Raw genomic sequence first — 25,580 nt, forward strand, 5'->3', positions numbered from 1 at the left:
GACACACATACAGCTGCACTGGCTCACACACCACTTATGGAAGCCAGGTAGGTGATGAAAACCTGATGAGGGCAAGGAGTTTGTTTCTTTTGGTCACTTCAGTGCCTAGAAGAGTGCTGGCACATAGTAGGTGCTCCATAAATCTTTGTTGAATGAATGAATGGCTTTAGGCCTCCAGGAATGTGTCAAATTCTGGGTGTAGGGTGAGATGGGGGTATGACAAGACCAGAAGGACTCAGAATCCAAAAGTTCAGAGGACAGGAGATCACATCTGAAGCATTAAGCAAGACTGTAGGTGCGGTGTGGGAAGTGCAGTGATCCCTGACCTTAACCCTTCCCGCAGCCGAGCCCGGGGCCTAGCCCGAAGGGATCACTTCCAGGTGTCCAGAGCCCAGGACTTCCAGGTACCCCTCTCTCTCCAGGCCTTAACCCTTGGAGAATACCACCTACCCTCCATCGCAGGAGGTTATCCCCTCTACTCCTTGGCAGGCTTGGCTTCCTTTTTTCTTCCTTCCACACCCTTCAGGTGGGGGTCACAGTGCTGGAGGCCCAGAAGCTGGTGGGAGTCAACATTAACCCCTATGTGGTTGTGTGTGTTGGGGGACAGCGCCGGGTGACCGCCACACAGCGGGGGACCAACTGCCCTTTCTACAATGAGGTGGGTGTCACCAAGATGGAGGGAGGTCTAAGAGAATGGGCAGAACTCATAATAAAGAACTATCTGTAGAGGTAGCGCAGCCTAGGCGGATTTGAACCAAGTGACAGGCCTGAAGTCTAATGGGCTCTGGGAGGGAAAGGGGGCAAAGAGGCACCATAGAAGGTGGGGTGGTTAAGTAGGGCATTTTCTTTCAAGAGGCAGAGCGCAGCTGGTGCGAATCCTCCATATATAACGTTCTTTCACCTTTCTTGTTTCCCCGCTTCGATCCAGTACTTCTTGTTCGAATTTCACGAGACCCGACTTCACCTCCAAGACTTGCTGCTGGAGATTACGGTGAGGGGGGCTGGGGTGAGAGGCTGCTGTCAGGCCAGGGGCGTGGGGAAGCTCCAGGGCTAATGCCACTTCCCCCAGGCTTTCCATTCGCAGACCCTCCCTTTTATGGCCACCCGCATCGGCACCTTCAGGATGGACCTGGGCATTATCTTCGACCATCCAGGTACTGATCCTGTCCCTCACTGAGACTAATCTGCAAGGACAAGGGAAGCTAACCCTCTGGGCACTGATCCTTGTCAGATGGCAATCTCTTCCGAAGGCTGACCTCCTCCACGCACTCTCGCCCCTCCCTATTGAGCCAGCTATGAACCCTGTTATTCGGATAAGCGCCCCACGCATCTCGCTGGTCTCCCTTGACCCCTGGCCCACCCCTCCGCCCTCAGATGGCTACTTCTACCAGAAATGGGCTCCGCTGCACGACCCCCGGGACACCCACGCTGGGACCAAAGGCTTCGTCAAGGTCACTTTGTCCGTGAGGGCGCGCGGGAATCTGTCCCCTCCGCTGCCACCCCCGGGCCCAGGGCAGAGTTCAGACATCGAGAAGTGAGCAGGGGTGATGTGGGGAGGGGAGAGTAAGACGGGGTATGGCCTCCAGGACGCAAGGAGGCTGAGGGACTGAGATTCCGGCTTCTCAGTCCCTCATTGCCCACCTCCCCTAGGAACCTGCTGCTGCCCCGCCGGGTGCGGGCAGAGAGGCCGTGGGCGCGGCTGCGCGTGCGCGTGTACCGTGCTGAGGGGCTGCCCGCGCTGCGCCGGGGGCTGCTGGGCAGTCTCGCCCGCGCCCTGCACGACCAGCGCGTCCTCGTGGATCCCTATGTGCGCGTGTCTTTCCTGGGCCAGCAGGTAAGTTCCTCCTGTCCTCACCTGGCGGAGGCTCGGGCCCTGATCCCGCGCTGACCCCTCTCCACCTGTCCTTGTCTCTGCGATCAGGGTGAGACGTCGGTGTGTGAAGAAGCCGAGGCGCCCGAGTGGAATGAACAGCTGAGCTTCGTGGAGCTCTTCCCGCCACTGACACGCAGCCTTCGTTTGCAGCTGAGGGACGATGCGCCCCTGGTAGATGTGGCCCTCGCCACGCACGTGCTGGACCTGCGGCAGATCTCACACCCCGGCCGCGCGGGTGAGCGCCTCTGGCTTCCAGGCGCCGCCTTCACCTGGAACTTGCCTGGCCTGGTCCCGCCCCTGACGGCAAACCCCATCCTCTGCTTAGAAAGCCAGGTCCACCCCACAGGACAAATTGTGCTCCTCCCTTCGGAGACTCACCTATCTCTCCCAGAGTACAAAGCCCACCCTCGGTTTGGCCCTGTTGACAGAAATATAACTACAGCTGTGTATCCAGTAACCACTCCAGACCTGTGCTCCCTACAGATTTACACGTACAGAAACAAGCCCAGTCCACATTATGCATTTACCCCAGCCCCTAACTGATCACCTGTAGCTCCGCCCCCATACTGACTCCACCTCTCCAGTTTGGGCTCCGAGCTTAGATACCAACTGTCCGCAGCGCCTTCGGAGCTGAGCTGGTTTAGAAGTGATCCTAGTTGGTGGTCCGTAGCTGTGTGCAGACTTCCCTCCCAGAGGCCCGATCTGACCCTCCACCCCAAACTTTGCAGGAAATAAGGGTGTAGTGCATAGACCGACTTAGAGTCCACCCGCCCCATGTTTCCCGCAAAACACTGTTCTTGTCCCCCACAGCGGGGTTTAACCCCACCTTCGGTCCGGCCTGGGTGCCTCTCTATGGCTCGCCTCCCAGTGAGGGACTCCGGGATGGTCTTCAAAGTCTCAACGAAGGCCTTGGCCAGGGCATTTGGTTCCGCGGCCGCCTGCTGGTGGCTGTGTCCATGGAGGTGCTGGAAGGCAGAGCTGAACCTGAGCCTCTCCAGGCCCCACACAGGTCCAGGTTGTCCAAGCTCATGGGAAAAAAGAAGAAAGCCAGGCAGGGCCAGACACCAACAGGGATTCAGCAGCACCTGGCTGCCAGTTCCAGCGCTGGTGCACCTGAGATTCCTGGTTCCATGGAGGTGGAGGTGGAGGAGTTGCTGCCGCTGCCAGAGGTGGGGGCTGGGGTTTAGCCAAGGAGCAGGATCACCCCTAGCTCTGGTGCGTGCCTGTAACTGGCTCCAAGGCGTGAAAGCCGGGATCAGGGTGTGTGGGGGTGTCTCAATTTAGGGGCCCAGGTGAAGACTACAGTGTGTGTACGTATGTGCTGTTGTGTACATACACTTGTGGAGGAAGTGGGCCTGATTAATTAGAGAAGGGCTAGAGAGAACCAGGCCCTGCCCCAGTGGGTTGGGCTGCAAGGGTCAGAGAGGGAGGTAGGATACCTCGGTGACATTTTTAGGGCCTTGATCACAATATCTTTCTGTGGGGGACTTCAGCCAAGCCTCGTCTGGGCTGTAATGTGGGGGAGCGGGACTGACTCCAGTCTGACCTGCCTTTCTCAGAATGCCCTGGCACCCTGTGAAGATTTCCTGCTTTTTGGTGTACTCTTCGAGGCCACCATGATTGACCCCGCCATGGCCTCCCAGCCCATCAGCTTTGAGATCTCCATTGGTGCGTGGCCTAGCCCAACCCCTGAGGGTCATGGGGCTGAGGCTGGTCACTCTTGTTCCAGACTTACGGCCCCTGGAAGGAATGGTTAACCTCAGCAAGGGGTGGACTCTGACTTCTATTGAGGGAGAGGAGGCTGAGGGAGGGGTCAGACTCTCAGCCTGGTGCCTACTGACCCTTGCTGCTCTGGGCAGGTCAGGCAGGACGCCAGGAGGAGCAATTGGGCCGAGGGTCCAGGACCAGGGAGGGAACGGAGGGCACAGAGAGGGAAGCTCAGCCTCTGCTGGAGTCGGAAGTGGGAGCCAGGCTGGTGGAGGAGGAGCTGGGAACCCCTGCTCAGCGGCCTGAACCCGTGGACGGCAGTGGGTAAGTGCTCCTGGTGGCTAGAGGGAAGGTTTTGGGAGGCCCCCAGCGGCCCAGGACTGCCTCCTCACAGCCTCTGCTCTTCTCCGCCCCACCCAGGCCATACCTCTGCCTGCCCCTACGTCACCGCAAGCCGTGTGTGCACGTGTGGAGCCGCTGGGAAGATCACACGTGGCGCCTGCGGAGCAGTAACTGTGTGTGGAAAGTGGCTGAGAGGCTGGTGAGAGTGAAGCGGGCGCCCACAAGGAGGGGCTGGGACACTTGCGCAGGCAGGAGACCGCAGTTTTGAAGGGAGCTCTGGATCTGGGCTAAATGGGAAGCACCAGGGAGCTAGCACCTATTTGGGGCAAGCCCAGAGGGCCAAAGAGCGCAGCCCCTGGGTGTACTGAGGAGGCCAGAATTGTGGGGGGACAGGGATCCAAAATTGTTGGACCCAGAAAGGGACTAGCAAAGGTAAAACTACTGGTTGGCTCTGGCCCCAGAGGCGTGGAGTCAGTGGGGCGCTAGAAAAACGGATCCACCAACCCCTTGGAGCCAAAGGTGGGCGGGGCCAACAGGTGCTGTGGTGAGTGGGCCGGGTCCTTGCATTTGTGTGTGGTCTAAACCAGGTTGGAGTCTGAGACCCTTGTGACTCTGACCCTCCTGCTCTGTTATGCAGGACCAGGGGCTCCAGGAGGTTGAGAGTCTGCAGCGCAGGCCAGGGCCTGGCGCCTGCACACGACTGAAGCAGGCGTTGGAGGAGCTGGTGGCTGGGAGCAGGTGAGCTGAGAGCCTGTCTCTGTGCCAACTCCAAAGTGGTGGCTGTTTGGACTCAAGGGCGAATGGAAACTGCCTTTACATAGCTTTACAGAAGAATGAGAAGGAGATGATTGTCCATATGGAGGGAGCTTGGTGGAAATTATTGGGGGTTGGGCCAGTCCCCTCCAATAAACTTCGTTTGGGGTGCTCCTAGAATCTTAGGCCTTTCCCACTCTCCTCTAACGTCCCCTGCTCCTTTCCTCCATACTGGTTCCAGCTAATGACCTCTTCTCCAGCTTCATAGATAAAATAGGAGCCTCACCTTCCTCCATCCAGCCCACTACCTTTGCCAGTTTCTGCATCCGTCAGCTGTATTTCCTTCCTGCTACAGCGCAGGAAGTGCCCTTGCTCCCCTGGCCACAGCTGTGACCTTGATGTCATCTCCTCTCTCCTACGGGAGGAATTACTCAAGCGGTCCCTAGTGACCAGGTCGTTATGTAACCACATAAGCTTGTCCTAGTCATTTCCATCTTTGACCTTCACTGACCGCAATTCCATAACCTTCTCCAAGTATTTCAGTGTTTTTCTGACCCTCTTCTCAAAAAAAGTTATTAATCCATTTCTTTAATAAATACTTATGGCACTTGCTGTGTTAGACACTGTTTTAGGCACAAGAATAGCAGTGAAAAGGCATTCTTGCCCACAAAAGTTGGAGTTAATTATTTTGGTGGCAGTGGGGGGGTGGAGGCTGGATGGGGACACAGAATAAAACACATGCAAACGAAACGGTAGAAATGGAAGAGGCGTGATAATGATACGTGTTAGGGAGAAAATAAATAAAGGAAGGAAATATTAGAGAGAAATGTTGAAATTTTAAAAAGGGTGGCAATGGGTGGCCACTATGAAGTTGACATGAAGATGAAGGAGCAAAGCATGTGAGTAAGGCAGCCCCAGGCTGAAGGGACGGCATGTGCTAAGGCCCTGAGATGACGCATGCCTGGTGTGCTTGAGGAAGAGTGAGAACCAGTGTGACTGCAGCAGAGTGAGCAGATGAGACTGGAGGGTGCACAGGGTGGGCGTGCAGAGGATGATGGTGAGACAGTTATGGGGGAGCCTCGTAGGCCATTGGCTTCTTCTCTGAGTGAGAGAGAGAGCCACAAAAGGTTTTGAAAAGAGAAGGAATATGCTCTAACTTATCCTTAAAAAGTATCCCTGGGGGAGGGATGATGTAAGAGAGGAAGCCGAGAGATTATTAAAGAGGGCATTGCAAAAATCCAGGCGACTGATGAGGAACTGTATCTAGGGTGGTGCAGTGGACATGGAGTGACATCAATGGATTCAAGAGCAATTTTGGACTTTGGAGGTGACACGTTGGGACTTGCTAACTGGTAGGGGATGAGGAAAACATGCAAAGAAGAGTCATGGGTGACTCCTGAGATGTTGGCTCGCACAACTGTGTAGATGGTGCTATTTACTGAGCTATGGAAAATAAGAGAAGGTCTGACTGGATTGAAGGGAATGCCAGAAGCTCACTTTTGGGCGTGTTAACTTTGAGGTAAATGTCCATTAGACTTGTAAGTGGACGTGACCGCTAGGCAGTTAGCTATGTGAGTTGAGTTCTGTGGAGATCTCCAGGCTGGAAATGAAAAATTGGGAGCTATAAATATGTAGATGGAACTGGATAAGATCATCTAGGGAGCAGAGAAGAGAAAACTTTGAGGACCTGGAGAGCTCCAGCGTTTAGAGGAAGTGTGGAAGAGGAAGACTCAGCCAAGGACCTGGTCGTAGGTGGTCGCTTTTCTGTCTTCAACTTAATCTTTCAGTGTCAGTGGACACAGTAGATCCCCCCTCCTTCTTGGAAATCTCTGCTGTTGTTTTCATGCCCCTGGTTTTCCCTCTGCTTCCCTAGCCATTTCTTTCCATCAGTTTTGCTGGCTCCCTGTCTTCGTGACCTCTAAATGTTCCAAACATCCATGTATACAATGAGGTGTGTCCAGAAAATATCCAGCCACGGGCTATGAAAAATAGAGGCCTTTATTGAAGAAGATACAAGAAACATTGCACATAGGACAATGATGCCTCAGTCCCCTTCAAAGCAGGTACCTTGAGACCTCGCACAGTTCTGCCAATCACAATTAGCTGCCCCATTGAATTTTCCTGAATCTCATTGATGCTGTGAAATCTCTTCCCTTTCAAAGGTGATTTTAGTTTTGGGAAAAGCCAGAAGTCACAGGGTGCCAAATCTAGGCTGTAGGGGCGCTGAGTCACGTGGGTGATTTGATATTTCACCAAAAAACTGCATGAGACGTGATTTATGAGTGGGTGTGCTGTCGTGATGAAGCTGCCAATCACCAGTTGCCCATAGTTGTGGCCTTGCGAATCATCTGAATAGTTTCCGTGGAGGAATATTCACACTTAATACAATTTTTAAAAAAATCTAAGTTCTTTTTATTTTTAAAGATTTATCTATTTATGTATTTTTAGAGAGAGGGGAAGGGAAGGAGAAAGAGAGAGAGTGAAACATCAATGTGTGGTTGCCTCTCATGTGCACCACACAGGGGCCCTGGCCTGAACCCAGGAATGTGCCCAGGAATTGAACCAGCGACTCTTTGGTTCTCAGGCTGGTGTTCAATCTGCTGAGCCACATCAGCCAGGGCTAAGTTCTTTTTTATTTTTTTAAAGATTTTATCTGTTTATTTTTAGAGAGATAGGAAGGGAGGGAGATAGAGAGGGAGAGAAACATCACTGTGCAAGAGATACATCGACTAGTTGCCTCTTGCACACCCCCAACTGGGGACCTGGCCTGCAACCCAGGCATGTGCCCTGACCAGGATCGAACCGGTGACCTTTCAGTTTGCAGGCCGGTGCTCAATCCACTGAGCCACACCAACCAGTGCTTAACACAAAATTTGATGCAGGTTTGTTGCTCTACTCGCTTAGTCATTTTGAATGCGACAGCCACACGGTACACATGCTCACTCAACAGTGTCCACCGCCCCCACTGACTAGTAGAGTGCAGTCCTTATTGTTCACGTGTGCACATTCTAGTCCACTCTACTTGGCTGCCAGGTTACATGATGTTGTGCAAACTGTTCTTGTTATATTAACAATGGCTGGACTTTTTCTGGACAGGCCTTGCTTGTATATCCCAGGACTTTATTGTAAGGTCCTCTTCTCTGTCTCCATTCTCTATATCTCCAAACCCAATTTAATTCCATGCTTGATTTCCTATATAGTGCAACTAAATTATTTCCACTTGTACTTTACGGAAGTTATTTTATTACTGAGATTATTCTTGAGTAGGGAAATTTCAGTGAAAGATTTGTCCCTATCATATCTCACTATTTATAGCTTTGGCCAATGTGGTTTTCTTTTGTGGCTATTATTTCTACCAGATCCAATTTCTCTGAATCCAATTTTGTGGATCCAAATCTTGTCAAGATTTGATTCTTCTGCCAATTTTCAATCAATAGCAAATGTTCCTAGGTTTCTGGATCCCTCTTTGCTCTCAGAGAAAAAAATCCTTAGAGTCCTTTATTTTATATATTTTTGAAAAAATTCATAATAAAGTCTTAAATCATTGGGGGTCAAAAAAGGCCCAAAATATCATGCCTCCAAAATCATTTTACTTTACCCAACAAAATTTTTCAAGCATCTGTTAGGAAGCAGGACCTGAGGATACAATGGTGACCAAAATGAAGTCGTGGCCCTGCCTCATTTTCTGTTTAGAGAGACAGGGGAGGCAGAGTATGAGGACAGAGAGAGTAGAGGGGCTTTTTAGACTAGATGACCAGGGAAGGCTTGTGGGGAGGTAACATTTGAGCAGAGACCTGAATGAAGAAGGGAAGTGAGCATGCAAAGATCTAAGGGCAGAACATTCTAGCAGATGGAGCTGCTAACACAAAATACCTAAGGTTGCCCTAGCTGGTGTGGTTCAGTGGGTTGAGCACCACCAGCCTGTGGACCAAAAGGCTGCTGTTTGATTCCCAGTCGGGGCACATGCCTGGCTTGTGGACCAGGTCCCCAGTTGGGGGCATGTGAGAGGCAACCAATCGATGTTTCTCTCACACATCGATGTTTCTTTCCCTCTCTCTCTCCCTCCTTCCCCTCTCTGAAAATAAAATATTTAAATTAAAAAAAAAAGCCTCTAAGGTGGTAATGGGCTTGGTGTATTCACAGAGGAGCAAAAAGGCCAGTGGGCTTGTGCACGAGGGGAGAGTAGTGTTGGATGTGGCCAGGGAGATAAAGTCACTCAGATCATACAGAGACATTTAGGCCATTTAAAAAATTTTGTTTTTTCTTCTGAGATGAGAAACCTCTGGAGAGGAGTGGAATGGTCTGGAGAACGTTGAAATGATCACTGTGGTTGCTGTATGAGAATATTCTGCAGGAGAGGAGGCGAGAGTGGAAGTAGTGGGAGCTGGGAGTTTACTGCCATAATCCTAGGTGAGAAAGGGTGGTGGCTTGGACTAGACCAGTCCTGGAAAAGGAGAAAAGTGATCAGATTCTGGATATATTTGAAGGCAGAGCCTAAACTGTGGGCTGATGGACTAATGTGGAATGTGAGAGAAAGAGCAGTGATGAATGACTCCAAAGTTTTGGGGTAAAGCAGGATTTTTAAATGGGGGGCATAGTCATTGGAACTCTTGCGCTTGGTTTGGGCAGGTAACGGTTGAGCTATCTCGGGTCCATTTGTTGGAAATGTCAAACCCAACCCATCTGAGCTTTTAATGTGCATGTGGATCCCACAGGGTGTAAACGCGTGGATTATGGCAGCAAGTGTGTGGTAGGCTGAGATTCTGCATCTCTAACTAGGTGATACCTTGCTCTTGGTCCTGGGCCACACTTTCCGTAGCCAGGGTAGTAGATTGTTTAATACTAAAGAGTTCTGGGGCTCGAAGTTGAGGCAAACCTCAAAGAATTTGGGAATGGTCCGAATACAGAAGCCCTCCTTGGCTGAGGAAGAGCCCCTCTTTGAGAACAAGTCTGAGAGAGGCTGTTGGGAATCTGAGTGTGGGCCTCCAGCCCTGAGGGAAGTGGCCCTAAGGGTCAGTGTCCCCTCCTTTGACTCCCACCTGTCACGTCCCCTTCTACTCACTGCAGACAGTTTTGCCACGGTGCTGGGCACCGAACAATGATCCGGCCCAACGCCCTGGACAGGTGCCGAGGGAAACTGCTGGTGCATAGCCTGGTACGGGGCCTCTGGGAAGGGGGGTCTCGGGCACCCAGCAGGGCCCCTCCACTCACATCCTCTTCTTGCCCTTCCAGAACCTATTGGCAAAGCAAGGACTGTGCCTTCTACGGGGCCTAAAACGGGGCAACGTGCAAGAGAAGGTGGCAGTGGCCAAGAAGCTGCTGGCAAAATTGCGCTTCCTGGCGCAAGAGGTAATGCCTCACCCACCAATCTCTCCCCCCCAAATGCCCTTTCCCCTATGCTTTTCAGATGCCTGTTCAGTTCCAGTTTTCATATGTTTGCTGAAATTGTCTATCTTTTAACTCTGTGTACTTTTCCCACTAAATGCTTTAGTGTTTTTATTACAATTCTTCTAACATCCATGTCTAATAAGCCCAACATTCGGGTTAACTATGGGGCCTGTTTCTAATGATTATTTTCTCTCTTGACCATGGGTCAGATTTCCTTCTTTTCCTAAGCTTTATACATTTTTATTATATGCCTGGATTTTTGTATAAAAGAACAGTAGAGGTTAAAATAACATATATTTCCAGAAAGTTTGGATCAAGTATTGCATATAACTTTTCTTTTATGTTTATTGCTTTCTGCCGCCTGTGTGCTGCTATCTTCAAGCCACAAAGGTCTAATGGGAAAAGGACACAGAGTTGAAAGATGGGTAATTCCAGCTGGAGATGGATATTTGGTCTGTCCATCCAGTGGAAGCTGTGGGAACAGGTCGTCTCGGCTCTGAATCCACCTGGGTGACCCAGTTCTCTGCCTGCAGCCCCAGCCACCCCTCCCTGACGTGCTGGTCTGCATGTTCAGCGGGCGGCGCCGGGTGGCCTGGGCCCGGATCCCAGCCCGGGACGTGCTCTGCTCTGTGGATGAGGAAGAACGAGGCCAGCACTGTGGGAAGATCCAGAGTTTGCTGCTTACAGTGAGTGGAGCTGGGGGCGAGGGTGCTGCGTTCTGGAGCAGGGGGGGGAGGCTTGTATTTAATATTTTAAAAAATTAGAACATTTTATTTTTTTTTAATTTTTAATTATTTTAAAAAGTATACCCAAACTCTTTTCAATTATCCGGAGAGGATAGGATGCTTTGCCCAGGCCAGCTTTGACGTGAGATAGACCCCAACTGTTGTCAGCTCTGGGCCGCACTGGCCCTTTGGCTGATGAGGCCCTGACAGACGGGCCGGGTAATGAAAATGGGAGAGTGATTAATTAGTTCCTTAAAAGTACAGCTGGTTTGGAGCAAAATATTTCTAGGGGAGGTGTCCCTGCAAAAGATAACCACAGGGATCGCTAGTGGTGAGGAGCTGTGACCATGGGGATAAGGGGCAGGGAGTCTAAATGTGTTGGGGAGGAGAGGACAGAGAGAGTGAGTGTGGGGTGTGGGAGGGCAGAGCTCGGAATGTGGTTTTGTGCAATGGGGTTTGGGGTGGAGGGAGTGACAGTGTTGGGCCAGGAGGAATAGGGATATCGGGGAAATGGGGTATTGAGGACACAGCATAAAGTGGGGTCTAAAGGTGGGGCATGGGGAATGCTTTTTGGATTAGGGCGCTGGGGTGCAGCTTGGTGGTACAGAGACTAGGGGCATTCCCCAGGGGAGCAGGGCTGATGGTCTCGCTGGGGTAATAAGAACTGGACCCTAACATGCCGCTTCTCCACAACAGGCACCTGGGGCAGCCCCTGGGGAGGTCTGTGCCAAGCTGGAGCTCTTCCTGTGGCTGGGGCTTGGCAAGCAAGCCAAGGCCTGCACCTCAGAGCTCCCCACTGAGCTGCTGCCTGAGCCCTCCACCGGGCTGCCCCGCAGCCTGCTCCGGGATGGTGGGTGCTGGGGGTGACCAGCGGGCCCAAGTGTGGGGCTAGATGCTCCGTGGGGTTTCGGTGGGGCCTGGGTCAGGGACTCCAGTGGTCTCTTGAGCAAACATAGTCCTTTCCTTCCCCCCACCCCAGACTTCAGCTACTTCCAGCTCCGGGCTCACTTGTACCAGGCCCGAGGTGTGCTGGCAGCAGATGACAGCGGGCTCTCAGACCCCTTTGCTCGAGTCCTCATTTCTACCCAGTGCCAGACCACACGGGTGAGGCCTGGGCTGAGGGTGTGGGGGGAAGGGTGTTGGGAGACAAGGTTTGTGGGTGATGAGCTTTCTTCCCCAGGCCCTAAATCTCTCTTCCCATCCTGGGTTTTCAGGCCAGAATACTGGATTGGGCTGCCCTAATTTACAGGGTGGTGTAGAACTGGAGGGCCCTAGGGGTGAGGAGTAGTTTTCTGGGGTGGACTTGAAGACAAGCTCTGAGGGTGGCAGATTCGTAAGGAGAGACCAGGGCTGGAAGGGCAGGCTCAACACCAGTCTGAAGGTCGCTTTCATCTTCCTCACATTCTCAGCCTTTTGTGATAAACAGTCACTTAAAGTACTACTTTGGCGCAGCCGTGCTCACCTGGGATGTATTGGGAGCCTTTTCTGACGCCTACCATTGCCTCCTTCCCCTCATGGCCCCCAGGTCCTGGAGCAGACGCTGAGTCCCCTGTGGGAGGAGCTCCTGGTGTTCGACCAGCTGATCGTGGACGGGAGGAGGGATCACCTGCTGCAGGAGCCGCCGTTAGTGATCATCAATGTCTTCGACCACAACAAGTTTGTGAGTGTGGCCTGGGCACCCCTGGGCCCCAGGCACCCCCACTCCTTGTCTTGATGCCCCCTCCTCTAGTTCCTCTACTGCTTTTGTTCTCACTGGCCTGCTCCCTGCAGGGCCCCCCGGTGTTCCTGGGCAGGGCACTGGCTGCTCCAAGGGTGAAGCTGCTGGAGGACCCTTACCAGCGCCCTGAGCTACAATTCTTCCCCCTGAGGAAGGGGTGCCGGGCAGCTGGAGAGCTCATCGCCACCTTTGAACTCATTGAACTGGACTACAGTGGCCAGCTTGAGGTCAGAGTGCCGCGGCCTAGCTGGCATGAGCTGTGGATTCCTCTTGTTATTCTGTCAGGTTGTCCAGCCCCGGGGAATATAGAACATGGGTGTGTACCAGGGTTGCCCGAGTCCCTAGGCCCCAAGAGAATCCAGGCTGCAGATCTGTCCTGGGGTCACCTCGTTGGACCTCCTGACTCCAGGGAACACTGAAAGTAGACCTACCCTGTTCACCTTGCCAGGCCTCCAACCCCAAAGAACCCAGGCTGTGGGTTGATCCTCATGCCTCAGACACCTGCCCAGCGTTCCTGTACCTGGCTGTTTCCTAGACAACCCCCTCCCGCCAACCCAGCCTTGCCCAGGCCCTCTGGATTTATATTTCACCAGCAACTCTTTATTTTTCTTTCCAGAGCCCTGGATTTCCCTCCTTTGGCCTGATTCTTCTTTGACCTCTGACCTCTTGCCCCCTGCAGCCCTCAGTGCCCAGTGATGTGGAGCCCCAGGACCTGACACCCCTGGTTGAGCCCCTCTCCAAACGCCTGTCTCTGCCGCCCACTGTGCGCCCGGTGCTCAGGGAGTTCCGTGTGGAGGTAGCTCTCCCTACTTCCCCCACACCTGGGTGCCCCTCTGTCAGGGGCAGGCGCCTGAGTCTCCCACTTCCCGACCCTAGGTGCTGTTCTGGGGTCTGAGGGGACTCGGCCGTGTGCATCTCTTTGAGGTGGAGCAGCCCCAGGTTGTGCTGGAGGTGGCTGGGCGACGTGTGGAGTCTGAGGTCCTGGCCAGTTACCGTGAGAGCCCCAATTTCACTGAGCTCGTCAGGCATCTGACAGTGGTGAGGGCATGAGGGGGGGGCAAGGGTGCTGGGCTGGGAAGTGAGAGAGGACAGCAGGATGTTGAATTCCAGGCTGGTTATCTCAGTTTCATCCAGGGGTCACCGAACTGTCTATAAAGGGTCAACCAGCCAGTAAGTATTTTTGGCTCAGTGAGCCACATAGTTTTATTATTTTTAAAAAAGATTTTATTTATTTTTAGAGAGAGGGGAAGGAGGGAGAAAGAGAGGGAGAGAAACACCGATGTGCGAGAGATACGTGATCGGTTGCCTCTCACAGGCCGGCAGTGGGGAGACCTGGCCTGCAAACCAGGCGTGTGCTCTGACTGGGAATCAAACCCGTGACCTTGTGGTTTGCAGGCCGGCACTCAGTCCACTGAACCACAGCAGCCAGGGCTAGCCACAGAGCTTTAAAGTTTGCAATTACTCAACTCTGTCATTGTATCATGCAAACATTCATAGACAACCAGTAAATGAATGAAAATGACTGTGTTCCAATAAAACTTTATTTACAAAAACTGGGACGGATTTGGCGTATAGGCTACAGTTTGCTGATGCCTCTATAAATCCATGAACTTGTGGTGCCCCCTTGGCTCTGTGGGATGAGTGGGTTAGCCAAGTGTCAGGAAGCACGAGTCTAAAGGAACCTATCTATCTCTGAGGCACCAGGGGCTGAGAAGAAAAGTACATTCTTTGTGTCATTTACAATTACTATCATCCGGACTTTGGAGTCCAGTTCTGGCAATGTCACTTAGGAGCTCGTTAAATCACTTGTCTTATCTGAGCTTCCAGTGTTTTGTTTATTTGTAAAAGGGAGTAGCAGGTACAAAAGAAAAAAAAATTGAAGAAAACACCAAATGCCTTCTTTGCAGGGGGGCTGTGAGGAGCGGGTGAGAGACAGGATGTTGGTGAAGGGCTTTGTAAACTGAGAAGTGCGGAAACTGGCTGGGGGGTGACTAGGGCAAGCACAGTGGTACCAGGCTGCAAGGAGGCAACAGCAGCAACAACAAAGAGCCCGTTGCAGTTTCCTGATTCTGTTCCACGTGCAGGAGTTTTCCGTTTGAAAACCTCATCATGCCATGAGATGATGAAACTGAAAGCACTTTGCTCATTGAACTTCCAGGGGCCGTTTCCTTTCGTTTCCCATTTCATGGGAAACCCCTTTCTCCGCTGTGTACTTGAAGAAACAGGTGGTTTCTTCTGTTGAGTGGAGTGCTCTGCAGAGGTCAACGAGGTCAAGTTGGCTGATAGGGTTATGTAAGCCTTCCTGCTGATTTTTCTCTCCAGTTGTTCTACCCACTATTGGGAGTGGCACTGAGGTCTCCAACTATTATTGTTGAATTACTTTTGTCGCTTTTTACCTCTTGTAGTTGAGGGTTCTGTCGCTAGGTGCATATAAGTTTATAGTTGTTACCTTCCTGATGAATTAACCTGTTTGTCATTATAATGTCCCTCTTTCTCTCCAGTAAAATTTTCTTGTCTTAATCCCTGTTTTGTCTGATAGTGTAGCTATGCCAGTTCTCTGTGGTCACTGTCTGCACGCATCTTTGCCATCCTTTTACTTTCAACCTACAGGTGTCTTTCTAAAGAATGTCTCTTGGGACAGCATGTAATCTGCATCTTTAAAAAAAAAATCCAGTTGACAATCTCTGCACTTTGATCGAAGTATTTAACAGTCACATCTGATGTTATTTTTTAGATGGTTGGGTTTACATCTATGATTTTGCAATTTGTTTTCTATTTGTCTCGTGGTTTTGTTCCTCCTTTACTACCTTCCTTGGTATTAAATAGATAGTTATTAGTATACTACTTTAACTCCTTTGTTGACTTTTACTTAGTTGTTGCTCTGGGGATTACAATATGCTGACTTTTTACAATACACTTAAGATTAATGTTAATTTAGGTACAGTAAAATATAGAAACTTTTCTCCATTATAGCTCCATTTCTTCCGCCCTCCTTCATGCCATAATTGTCATATATATGTAAAATAAGCCCAGCAATACAGTATTATGATTATTGCTTCCCTCCCTTATGATTCCTTGATAGATGTGGAATTCGTGGGTTAAAGGGGATACATATTTTTAGGGTTCTAAATTTATATTAGCAAATTGAGCATTGGTTCTCTCTCTCTCTTTTTTTAAGGAGCATTGGTTCTTTACATAATAATGCAAGAAAAAGCACCTTATGTTTTTGACAGCACTATGTAGGTTACAAAATCCTTTTGTACCCATTATGTCATTTGATACAACAGTCTTTCAACCCCAGGATTGTGTCTCTTTTTTAGCGGGGAAACAGAATTAGAAGTCAGTGACTTACCAGCTGAGGCAATAAGGCTGTGGCAGAGCTGGGCTAAGAATGCAGGTTTAAATATAGGGTTTTGCATCTGTCTCTGCCGCTGCCTCTCCCACCTCCCCAGGTCTTCAGAGACACAGGTCCTCTCTCTCCACCCCTAGGACTTGCCAGAGCAGCCCTACCTGCAACCCCCGCTCAGTATCCTAGTGATTGAACGCCGGGCCTTTGGCCGCACAGTGCTTGTGGGTTCCCACGTTGTCCCCCACATGATGCGATTTACATTCCGGGATCAGGAGGATCCCCCCGAGGAGGAAGGAGAAGAGGAGACAGGGGACTTGGTGCCCAAGGAACTTGAAGGTAAAGGCCTTTCTCTCAGGGGCCACCAGGCCAAAGCCCCTCTGGTTCCAGGCTGAGGTGGCTCCCGGAGACCCTCTGGTGGGGCATGGAGTCTGACTTTTACTCGCCTGCCCTCCTGGTCTCATTTCCGCTCTCCCAGGACGGAAGTCCCTGGATCCATCATTGGTTGAAGCAGGGATGCCTGGACGGCTCCTGAAGGTGATGGGTTATGGAAGATGTGCGGAGGAGGGCTTGGCAGGGCTAGGGATGGCACTGAGTTAAGAGTGCTGAATTCTCTCTTCCTCGGGCTCCTCTGAAGAAGCTCCCCCTGAGAGGCCTTCTGGCCCGAGGCCCACAGCTGGAGGAGCACATCCCAGATCCTGAAGAGCTCGACTGGTGGTCCAAGTACTACGCATCGCTGCAGGAGCTCCAGGGGCAGGTGGAGGCAGAGAGGGTCCTGGGGCGGGGGCTGGAGGCAGAGGAGGGTAAAGGGCAAGAGGAAGGATCTCTTCGAATATGGAGCTCACAACTCTTCATTACAGCCATCTTTTCTCATCTTCAGTTCTAGAGTCTCGGGATTCTTAACTCCATTATCTAGAGCTGTGTTGTCCAACAGAAATACCATGTGAGCCACACGTGTAATTTTAACTTTTGTAGGAGCCTCCTTAAAAAAAATAAAAGGAAACAGGTGAAATTAATTCTAATAACATAGTTTATTTAACCTAACATGTAAAAATCATTTTAAGAAGTAACTATTATGAAAATTAATGATGAGATATTTTACATTATTGTGCTATACAAAGCCTTTAAAACCTGGTGTGCATTTTACATTTGCAGCACATCTGAGTTTGGACTAGTAGCCCCATTTCAAGTTGTTCCGTGGACACAGATAGCTGGGGTTACTGTCTTAGCCAGCACAGGACTCCATGCTAAACTAAAGCCTCGAAAATGCAAGTAGCTTACCCAGGGGGAACCTGAACTAAAGTTTCTCAGCTGCCTATCTCAGAAAAAGGGTAGATTAAGAAGGTGAGGGTTGGGGAAGAATCTCTGACCTGACCTTTGGTTTCAGTCCAACTTTGATGAGGATGAAATGGATGATCCTGGGGATTTAGGTAAGCAATTTGGCTTTCTTACTCTTGTTCTCTCTGCCACCCCCCCCAACCCCCTCCCACCAGTATTTCTAACTGGGGCATTCTCTGTTCCCAGATGGGGTCAACCTCACTTCCGCGGATGGGGAAGCCCAAGACCAGGGTGAGGCTGAAGTCAAAGGCTCCATGTCCCTGAAAAAAGCAATTGCCACTCTGAAGGTGACTGCGTGTTGGGGAGAGGGGATTCTGCTTGGATTTCGGACATTGGGCCATCACCAAGGCCCTTGCCTTTCAGATCTACAACAGCTCCCTGGAGGAAGAGTTTAACCACTTTGAAGACTGGCTGAATGTGTTTCCCCTGTATCGAGGGCAAGGGGGTCAGGATGCAGATGGAGAGGAAGAAGGGTCCGGGCACCTGGTGGGCAAGTTTAAGGTGTGTTTGAGGAGGGAACGAAGTGGGGACCAGGGAGCACAGGTGGGGATGTGGGAGGAAGATTCTCTTACCAGGGCCTGTCTGTCCTCCCTCCACTCCAGGGCTCCTTCCTCATTTACCCTGAATCAGAAGCAGTGTCATTCTCTGGGCCCCAAATCTCCCGCGGGATCCCACAGAACCGGCCCATCAAGCTCTTGGTCAGAGTGTATGTGGTAAAGGTGAGTATCCATCAGCCCGGCACACCTCCAGCAAAGGGAACATACATGAAACCCACAGACTGAAGGATCTGGAGGAAGTCTCAGGGATCAGGGCCCACCTTCTTCATTTTCAGGTGGGGAATCTTAGGCACAATGGTAAGAGACTCCCCAGGGTCCCAAAGCTTACTCAGGGCAGCACCAGACTTTAGAGCTGAGGTCTCCTGCCTCCTTGTTCACAGTTCTAGTCCCATAGAATGGGGTGTGTAATTCCAGGAAGAGCACAGCCCTGAATTCCAAGATTCGTGATGGGTTGGCGTCACATACCTTTGTACAGGTCCTTCCACTGCTGCAGGCCCCACGCAGCACTCAGCAGGGCCCTGAAGTTCCCCTAACGGCCCCACGGGGAACGAGAGGAGTGGGGGGGTTTGCTCTGCCCCTTCACTCCCAGCACCAGAACAGATGCTGTACTTTTATCCGGTTTAAATATAGGGATTCTGACTAAAATGTAATTTTAAAACGTGTCCCATGGCACTGTTCTACTCAAATCTAAGAATCTCAGTGCATAAAGACATAATAGCAGTCATCTTGACCTTCTGCTTCCGGCAGACCAGATGGTCTGAGGTAACTTCCCGATACAACATACCTGGAAATACTAGGTCAACAATCTTTTGAGTAAATGCTAAGCTCTTAAGAAAGGGAATTCTCAATGGGCCGTAGATGAAGAAGCAACAGGAATCGCAAGCCCTGAAGCTCAGTTTGTCTCAAGAGGCTTTGTCCACATCTGGTCCCCAAGCCGTGGGTTCTCCTAGCCTATCCAAGGTGGGAGCCACAGCCAAGACCTCACAGGAAGCAGCACCCAGGAAGGGCTCTGCTCTCAGTGAAGGTGGCGCTGGGAGGCCCACTCACTGGGAGAGGAGCCTGTAAGGTCTGTTTCAGCCTCCGTTCCCCCTGAGGGGAATAGAGGGAAGTGTCTTCCCTGAGAATTTATTGTTCGAGTTCTAGCCTCACATTGATTTAAGACTCGAATTGATATTATCAATTTCGTCCAGAAAACTCCAAGCTGAGAAGATTGCCTTAAGTGGTCCCCAATCAGGCCTCACACGTTCCATAGATTTGGATAACCAAATTTACAAAGTCCCAAATTATAAAATATATAAGAAAACAATCTATTAGGAAAAATTGTCAGGAAAAAAAAACCCCACAAAGGAGAAATAAACCTCTAATGGCTTTGATGTTAGAATTGTCAAATATTAGGAATGTAAAACAACTGTTTAAAATATTTTACTAGCAGGGAACAGGAGGCTATCAAAAGTGACTTGGAAGTCTTGAAAATAATCAAATAAAATTTCCGAAAATAGAAGACTATTTATTTTTAGAGAGGGGGAAGGGAGGGAGAGAAACATCAATGTGTGGTTGCCCCTCACACCCCTAACTGGGGGAGGGGATGCAGCTGGGCAGTCATGGCCATTAGCTGTAAATCGGGAGGTTTCTGGCCGATGGTACGGGCTTCAGTTTGTTTTGATGAGATTTATGTTCGCATTCAGGGTCCAGGCTCTCCAGTCTGGTATGTCCTGTTTGTTTAAGTTCCTAAAACACCTGCACGGGGGATGCTTTTAGTAATCTCTGCAGTCCTGAGAATAGGGGCTCAGAGGAACAACAGTTAATTATGCCTGCCAAGTCCGTTCAAATACTACAGTTAAATTGAACTACCTACAGAAACATGTATCAGTGAGGATAAATCTGCCAACATAAATTTGGATGAAGTAAGCAAGTGGGATGATTCCCAGCTTGTGCAACGTGACACCAGTGGGGCATTTCCCCTTTGTCTTCCTGGAGATCATCCCAAACAAAGAGAAGAAAGAACAAACAAAAACCCCAGCTTTCAATGATGGTGAAATCAGGATGCTCCTTAAAACTGCAAACCACCAGCAAGGCTGGAAGAGCTTCCGGGAGCTGTGCAGAGGAAGTCGTGTGCGCCAGGGAAGGGGGAGGGCATCACTAGGGCGGCAGAGTCTGTTCTCCAAGGGGAAGGGCGCACCCTGAGGGTTAAAGCCCTCAGTGCTCACTGAAAGCTAAAAATGCTGGGTGGAACTTTGAAAGCATTGTTAAAAATGCAGTGCTGAGCTTCTTAGAAAGTAAGGGATTTCAGAGGAAAAAAAAATCAAAGTAAAAGCAGGAACTGTTTTAAAATCTACCCAGGATTTTGCTTTTATCCGTGTATGGTGAGGCCGAGGGATTGGAAGATGGTTTGCCTTTGAGAAGAGAGTCTGTCTCTGTTCCCAGGGTAGGGGACGGGGCTGTGCTGCATCACCAGGGCCACTGCGGGAAGCACCAGGGTCAGTCCAGAGGGGAATGTCAGGGCCGGAGTCTTTATTGTGGTTTCCGCAGGAAAGGCAAGGCAACGCCGGGGTAAACAGCTTTGGCTAGAATTGACTAGTTTGTATAGTCCCTGCAGGTTCTGGGGTGGAAGGGCTGTCTCTGGTCGTCTGGTGCCTAGTTCTGGAGATCATGAGGGCGGAGGAATATCATTACTTCCTGGAGTATAAGAACGAGATAAAGGAAGTGGGTCAGAGGATGGGTTCTGGATTGGTTAGTTTGCAGGTAAAAGGTGCTCTGGCAGGTACCTTGTTTGCTAACTCTAGGAGTTAGCTAGCCCTGAGAGGGGCAGCCTCCCCAGGGTCAGTAAGGCCCCAGATACTGGAGCATCAAGAATACATAAAGTAAGAGTATAGTTAATACAGGAACCTAGGGAGATAAGCGAGCGCTCAAGCTGGCTTTCACTCAACAGTAACTGGCTGTTGACCTTGTGGGCCGCAGCTTCCCTGTAGAAGGTTGACAGCTAGTGAGGACGGAGGGTAGAGCTGGGGGTTACCCCAGGAGAGGAGTGTGAGTGAAAGGCCTCATGTGAAGTGGAGCCCCAAAAGCTATACCCTCAGCGTAAGGACGAACAAAAACAGGAACCTGCAAGGCAGGTGGGATACGAAGGAAACTTGCCTGACTTAACCTTGGCACTGGTGAGAGGGGGAAAAACCACCAATTAGCATTCATGTGCACAAGCTGGCTCTAATGCAGTTCTGGGTCTGAGTTCCCACCATCTGAGTGATCCTCAGAACCTCAGCTGGGGGGGGTTAATTTAACGTGGTGCAAGTTAGTGGTTTGCTCAGGAAACTGGCAGAAGTGAAAGCAAGCCCTCTCTGGCAGACCGCACCTGCAGTTTAGGGTGAGTTCAACCAGATGTGAGTCTGGATTAAAAGTACCAGACGACAAAGAAACAAGCCACCCAGAATAGGAGTAGCAAAGATCACAATAGATTCAGATCCTCAGGGTCCTTGATATTGGAGTAACTAGACAGGGAATACAAAATACCTATATATGAAATGTTTAAAGAACTAAAAGAATGAATTGAAAATGAACAAGGAGCAGAGGCTATTAAAAATAAACAATGAATTTGAAGGACCAGATAGAATTTTTAGAAATTAAAAGAGTAATATTTAAAATGAAAAACTCAGAGGTAGAGCAAAAGGTGTGCACAGTCACTTCACTAAAGAAAGTCGACGTAAGGCCAAGAAGCACATGCAAAGATACTCAACATGCTTTGTCAGCGGGGAAATGCAAAGGAAAAGCACAATGAGCTGCAAATTCACATACACTGCAATGGCTAAAGTAAAACAGATGGACAATACCAAGTGTTGATAAAAATGTGGAGCATCTGGAACTCCCATGCATTACAGGTAGAGTGTAAAAACTACTGAAACTGTATTACTGTACATAAATTACCCTTCAATAATTTATGCACATTATGCATTTACTAAATTATGTAATTATCAAAACAGTAAAAGTAAGTGTAATACATACAGCTTAAAAACATACCACGTGGCATTACCTGTTGCTTAGGAATCCATGTACATGTAGTAAAAGTATTTTTACTATTTGTATGTGTGTGTGTGTGTGTGTGTGAGTGATAAACCCTCGGTAAAGGGGTCTGGCTACGCCAGTGATGGAAAGGGAATTAACTCAGGTAAGGGAATTCAGGGGCTTCCATTTGTTGGTAGTATCTTATTGACTAAGCCAGGCACATATGCTCATTGTATTATTCTTTTATTTAGTTAAAATCCTTAATTTTAAGAGTGAACTATGCTCTTTGTAAAAAACAAAAGTCAAACAGTATGGAAAGTTATAAGTTGAATAATAAGCCCTTAAACATTTCCCCACATACTTTGTTTCATTATATTTTTGTTATACTGATTTATATGTCTTAAGTATTTCACAATTAATTTCACAGAGAATAAAAGTCACTTGGTACAACCTCTAGTTAACTCCTGGTAGTGGGAGCTCTGTCCTTGGTAACTTCCTGCTTACGCTCAATCTAAGATTAGGTTCAGCAACAGTAACCTTGGGTTATGACAATGACATTTCTCTCAGTTCCATTCCATGCTGTCCCCCTAGGCTACCAACCTGGCTCCCGCAGACCCCAACGGCAAAGCAGACCCCTACGTGGTGGTGAGCGCTGGCCGGGAGCGGCAGGACACCAAGGAGCGCTACATCCCCAAGCAGCTGAACCCCATCTTTGGAGAGTGAGGCTGGGCCGGGGCTTTCGAGACACCATTGCCGTTGGGCCCTGTGGTCCGGCTCTTGCTCAGGCAGCTTATGTGCTGGTGGTGGGGCAACGGACAGAGGCTTCTGAGACCCCTGAAGCCCCTGCCCACATAAGACCACCTCCTGGGGCACGAAGGTGTCCTCAGCCATTCTCCCTCCTGGCCAGGGTCCTGGAGCTCAGCGTCTCTCTGCCTGCTGAGCCAGAGCTGACCGTGGCTGTGTTTGATCACGACCTCGTGGGTTCTGACGACCTCATTGGGGAGACCCACATTGACCTGGAAAACAGATTCTATAGCCACCACAGGGCGAACTGTGGGCTGGCCTCCCAGTATGACACGTGAGTTGGACAGGGCCCCCAGGAGCCATTCTTAGTCTTACAAAGACATCCAAGAGCACATTTCCATTAATGCCTCCAGGTCCCTTGATTTCATAGATGGGGACCCTCCGTGACCAAGAAGTTAGAGCTTAGTGGTCCAGAGCTGGACTTGGGAATTGGGATCCTGTAACTTATGAGTCACTTTTTCTCTCTAAGCCTTAGTCTCCTCATCTGCAAAACGGAGGTAGTTATATCAGTATCTCCTTCCCAGGAGCACCTGGTATACATTTTTTACTTCCACAGTTACCCTAAGTGATGACTGAGCTCTCTTCCATCAGGGTTATGAACCTGGATCCCATGACTTCAGGGGTCCCCATCTCTGCCCCTGTGTCCAGCTGTGTCCATTACTGGCCCCAATGAGGCATATTCCTTTTCTGCCTGCAGGGATGGGTACAATGCCTGGCGTGATGCGTTTCGGCCTTCACAGATCCTGGCGGGGCTGTGCGAACGCTGTGGCCTCCCTGCCCCTGAATACCGAGCCAGAGCTGTCAAGGTGGGCAGCAAGGTCTTTCTGACACCGCCTGACACCCTGCTTCCAGGTACCAACCCCTTTCTGCTGGACAGTCCATAGGGAGCAAGACGGTAGAACAAGGGGGGCCCAATCTAGTGTGCTCCCCAAAGAGCCTGTCTTTTTCTGCAAACAGAGGAGGTGAGTTTGGCTGAGTAAGGATAAGGTTCTTGGATGGTGGGGAGAAAATGGTCTTTATTGGTGAGCGTGAGATCCCCAAAGAGCCAGATTGGACTCCTCAGAGCCATAGTTAATCACATTCCCAGAACACAGGGTGGCTCATAGGGGGTCCCGTACAACAGAACATGCTTGTGGAATTGAGCCCCGCTCTCATAAACGGCTGGTGGTCTGTGTCTAAACAGTGCCTGTGCAAAGGCTGCAGCCCCTCCAACCCCACTGTCGCCCTGACTGCCGGCTTTTCACCGGCAGACGTTGTTATAGCAGCATGCCCCCACTCTGCGCTTTGTGGGCTTGCCCTCCCAGCCCGTGGACTTGGTCCACCGCAGCAGCCGCCTCAGCTTAGAGCTTCTGTTGAAGTGCGAGGGGAAGAAGGGAGGAGAGTTGGGAGCTGTATGGGACCTGGGACCACATTCCTCTTGTTGCAGGTAGTGGGGGGCCCAAAGTGGCAAGTGAGGTCTCTGAGGAGGCCCAGGCATTGCTTGTGCTGCGGCGCTGGCACCAGATGCCAGGTCTTGGGATTCAGCTGGTACCTGAGCATGTAGAAACGCGGCCCCTCTACCATCCCCGCAGCCCGGGGCTGTTGCAGGTGAGGGAAGGCTCAGCACCCAACCCCAGAACCCCAGGATTCCCAGCTGGCCCTGGACCCTGGGCCCCGAGGATGCCTATTCCCCAAGAACCCCACCTGGGCACTACATTTCTGCTTCCAATTTTGGGTCCCAATCTTGGTCCCTATCATCCCCACTCTAGTCTTGGACCTCCTACCCCCATCCCAGACTCTGGTCCTGAAGGATTCCCACCCCTGGGCCACCAAGGCTCATTCATACTTGGCACTCCCCACCTGACCTCAGGTCTCTAGGATCTGGACCTTGAGAGCACCAGGCCTTACTTTGGTTCTCGACCTTCCATTCCTGGGGCCTCATCCCTGATCCCCTAATCTAATCTCAGCCTTGGATCCTCCACTCCAGACTCCACCTTCAACCTCATTACCCACGGTCTGCCCAGCCACGTCCTCTTGATCCCAGTCTTCTCTCCACCCGAGGCAAGGCACAGGGCCATTAGGGGAGGTGGAGACACTAGCAAGACCCTAGAACCTGCTGCCACTTCACATGTGTCCCCAGGGATCTCTTCACATGTGGATCGACATCTTCCCCCGGGATGTGCCTGCACCACCCCCAGTTGACATCAAGCCTCGGCAGCCAATCAGGTGAGAGAGAGAGTCCTGGTCCCTCTTCCCACAGGGTGGGCACCTCTCGGACTAGTGCAACCTGGGCCCCCCGTGAAGTAGGCAGAGGCTGCTGACCCAAGCTTTTCAGTTAGGTGAGCCATTAGGTTCCCCCTTTTTAAAACAAGCTATTGTGGGTTGGGTGTCTGCCACTTTCAAATACCAGTAAGACCCCAATGCCCTGAGCCAGTATGAGCAGAGTTCTGTGCAGTGTGCCTGCATTTCAGAGCTCGTCAGCAACCTGTCACTTTCCACCTCTGGGCTCTGCTTTCCTTGGTGTCACTCTCAGGGAGGCTTTCAGTCTGGGGGCAAGGCGGCTTCTAATGGTGCCGGGTTTACATCTGACCAACTAGGTTACATGAACAGAAAAATACGCACCTCTCTTCCAGTTGGAGCAAAAGTCTCAGGGCCAGCTCCCATTAGGGGATCAGATGCTGATCAGATGCACTTGGGTCAGATGCTGATCCCTGGACCACTCAGTGTAGCCACAGGGCTGAAACTGATTGGCCAGTTCTGGGTGTGCTAAGTGATGCCTCCACCCCTGGAGCCAGGTGGGGGTCTGTCTCTCACACTAGAATCGCACAGACTGACAGTATTTGGGATGGGGGGTCACCAACGGAAAAATCAGGGTGCTGTCAATGAAGGGGGAATTGATACCGGACAAGAGAAAACATCCAGGAGACCCTGTAACAGCCAAGGACAGGGCTATTCGGGTGGGACCAGAAGGTTGCAGCCCCTCCTTCTGTCCCTCAGGGGCTGTGTGCTGTTGTCGCCACACTGTGTGGCTTTGCCTCCCACTTCTCTCTGCAGA

General features: G+C 50.8%; 1 protein-coding gene across 6 annotated transcripts in view; it reads left to right on the forward strand.

Moving 5' to 3' along the window:
- Window positions 1–25,580, forward strand: part of LOC112303728 (fer-1-like protein 4) — a 31,168-nt gene that overhangs the window by 3,281 nt on the left and 2,307 nt on the right. For 2 of the 6 annotated variants that reach the window (XM_053927325.1, XM_053927329.1), the window contains exons 8-40: window positions 344–404; window positions 527–658; window positions 929–991; window positions 1,070–1,154; window positions 1,294–1,534; window positions 1,651–1,834; window positions 1,922–2,108; window positions 2,684–3,042; window positions 3,433–3,541; window positions 3,733–3,904; window positions 4,001–4,121; window positions 4,560–4,660; window positions 9,743–9,830; window positions 9,908–10,024; window positions 10,597–10,749; window positions 11,485–11,638; window positions 11,768–11,892; window positions 12,314–12,448; window positions 12,559–12,732; window positions 13,185–13,301; window positions 13,382–13,543; window positions 15,995–16,190; window positions 16,330–16,387; window positions 16,476–16,608; window positions 17,239–17,281; window positions 17,376–17,476; window positions 17,553–17,690; window positions 17,792–17,908; window positions 22,334–22,461; window positions 22,650–22,820; window positions 23,244–23,398; window positions 23,973–24,133; window positions 24,666–24,751. In XM_053927325.1, coding sequence (XP_053783300.1) covers window positions 344–404; window positions 527–658; window positions 929–991; window positions 1,070–1,154; window positions 1,294–1,534; window positions 1,651–1,834; window positions 1,922–2,108; window positions 2,684–3,042; window positions 3,433–3,541; window positions 3,733–3,904; window positions 4,001–4,121; window positions 4,560–4,660; window positions 9,743–9,830; window positions 9,908–10,024; window positions 10,597–10,749; window positions 11,485–11,638; window positions 11,768–11,892; window positions 12,314–12,448; window positions 12,559–12,732; window positions 13,185–13,301; window positions 13,382–13,543; window positions 15,995–16,190; window positions 16,330–16,387; window positions 16,476–16,608; window positions 17,239–17,281; window positions 17,376–17,476; window positions 17,553–17,690; window positions 17,792–17,908; window positions 22,334–22,461; window positions 22,650–22,820; window positions 23,244–23,398; window positions 23,973–24,133; window positions 24,666–24,751 — 4,527 coding nt within the window. Of the gene's footprint in view, window positions 1–343; window positions 405–526; window positions 659–928; window positions 992–1,069; window positions 1,155–1,293; window positions 1,535–1,650; window positions 1,835–1,921; window positions 2,109–2,683; window positions 3,043–3,432; window positions 3,542–3,732; window positions 3,905–4,000; window positions 4,122–4,559; window positions 4,661–9,742; window positions 9,831–9,907; window positions 10,025–10,596; window positions 10,750–11,484; window positions 11,639–11,767; window positions 11,893–12,313; window positions 12,449–12,558; window positions 12,733–13,184; window positions 13,302–13,381; window positions 13,544–15,994; window positions 16,191–16,329; window positions 16,389–16,475; window positions 16,609–17,238; window positions 17,282–17,375; window positions 17,477–17,552; window positions 17,691–17,791; window positions 17,909–22,333; window positions 22,462–22,649; window positions 22,821–23,243; window positions 23,399–23,972; window positions 24,134–24,512; window positions 24,636–24,665; window positions 24,752–25,580 lie in introns of those variants that run through there. The other 4 variants (XM_053927326.1, XM_053927327.1, XM_053927328.1 and 1 more) reach the window with 4 other exon arrangements.

The sequence above is a fragment of the Desmodus rotundus genome, chromosome 6 (genome assembly GCF_022682495.2).
Source record: "Desmodus rotundus isolate HL8 chromosome 6, HLdesRot8A.1, whole genome shotgun sequence".
NCBI lineage: Eukaryota > Metazoa > Chordata > Mammalia > Chiroptera > Phyllostomidae > Desmodus > Desmodus rotundus.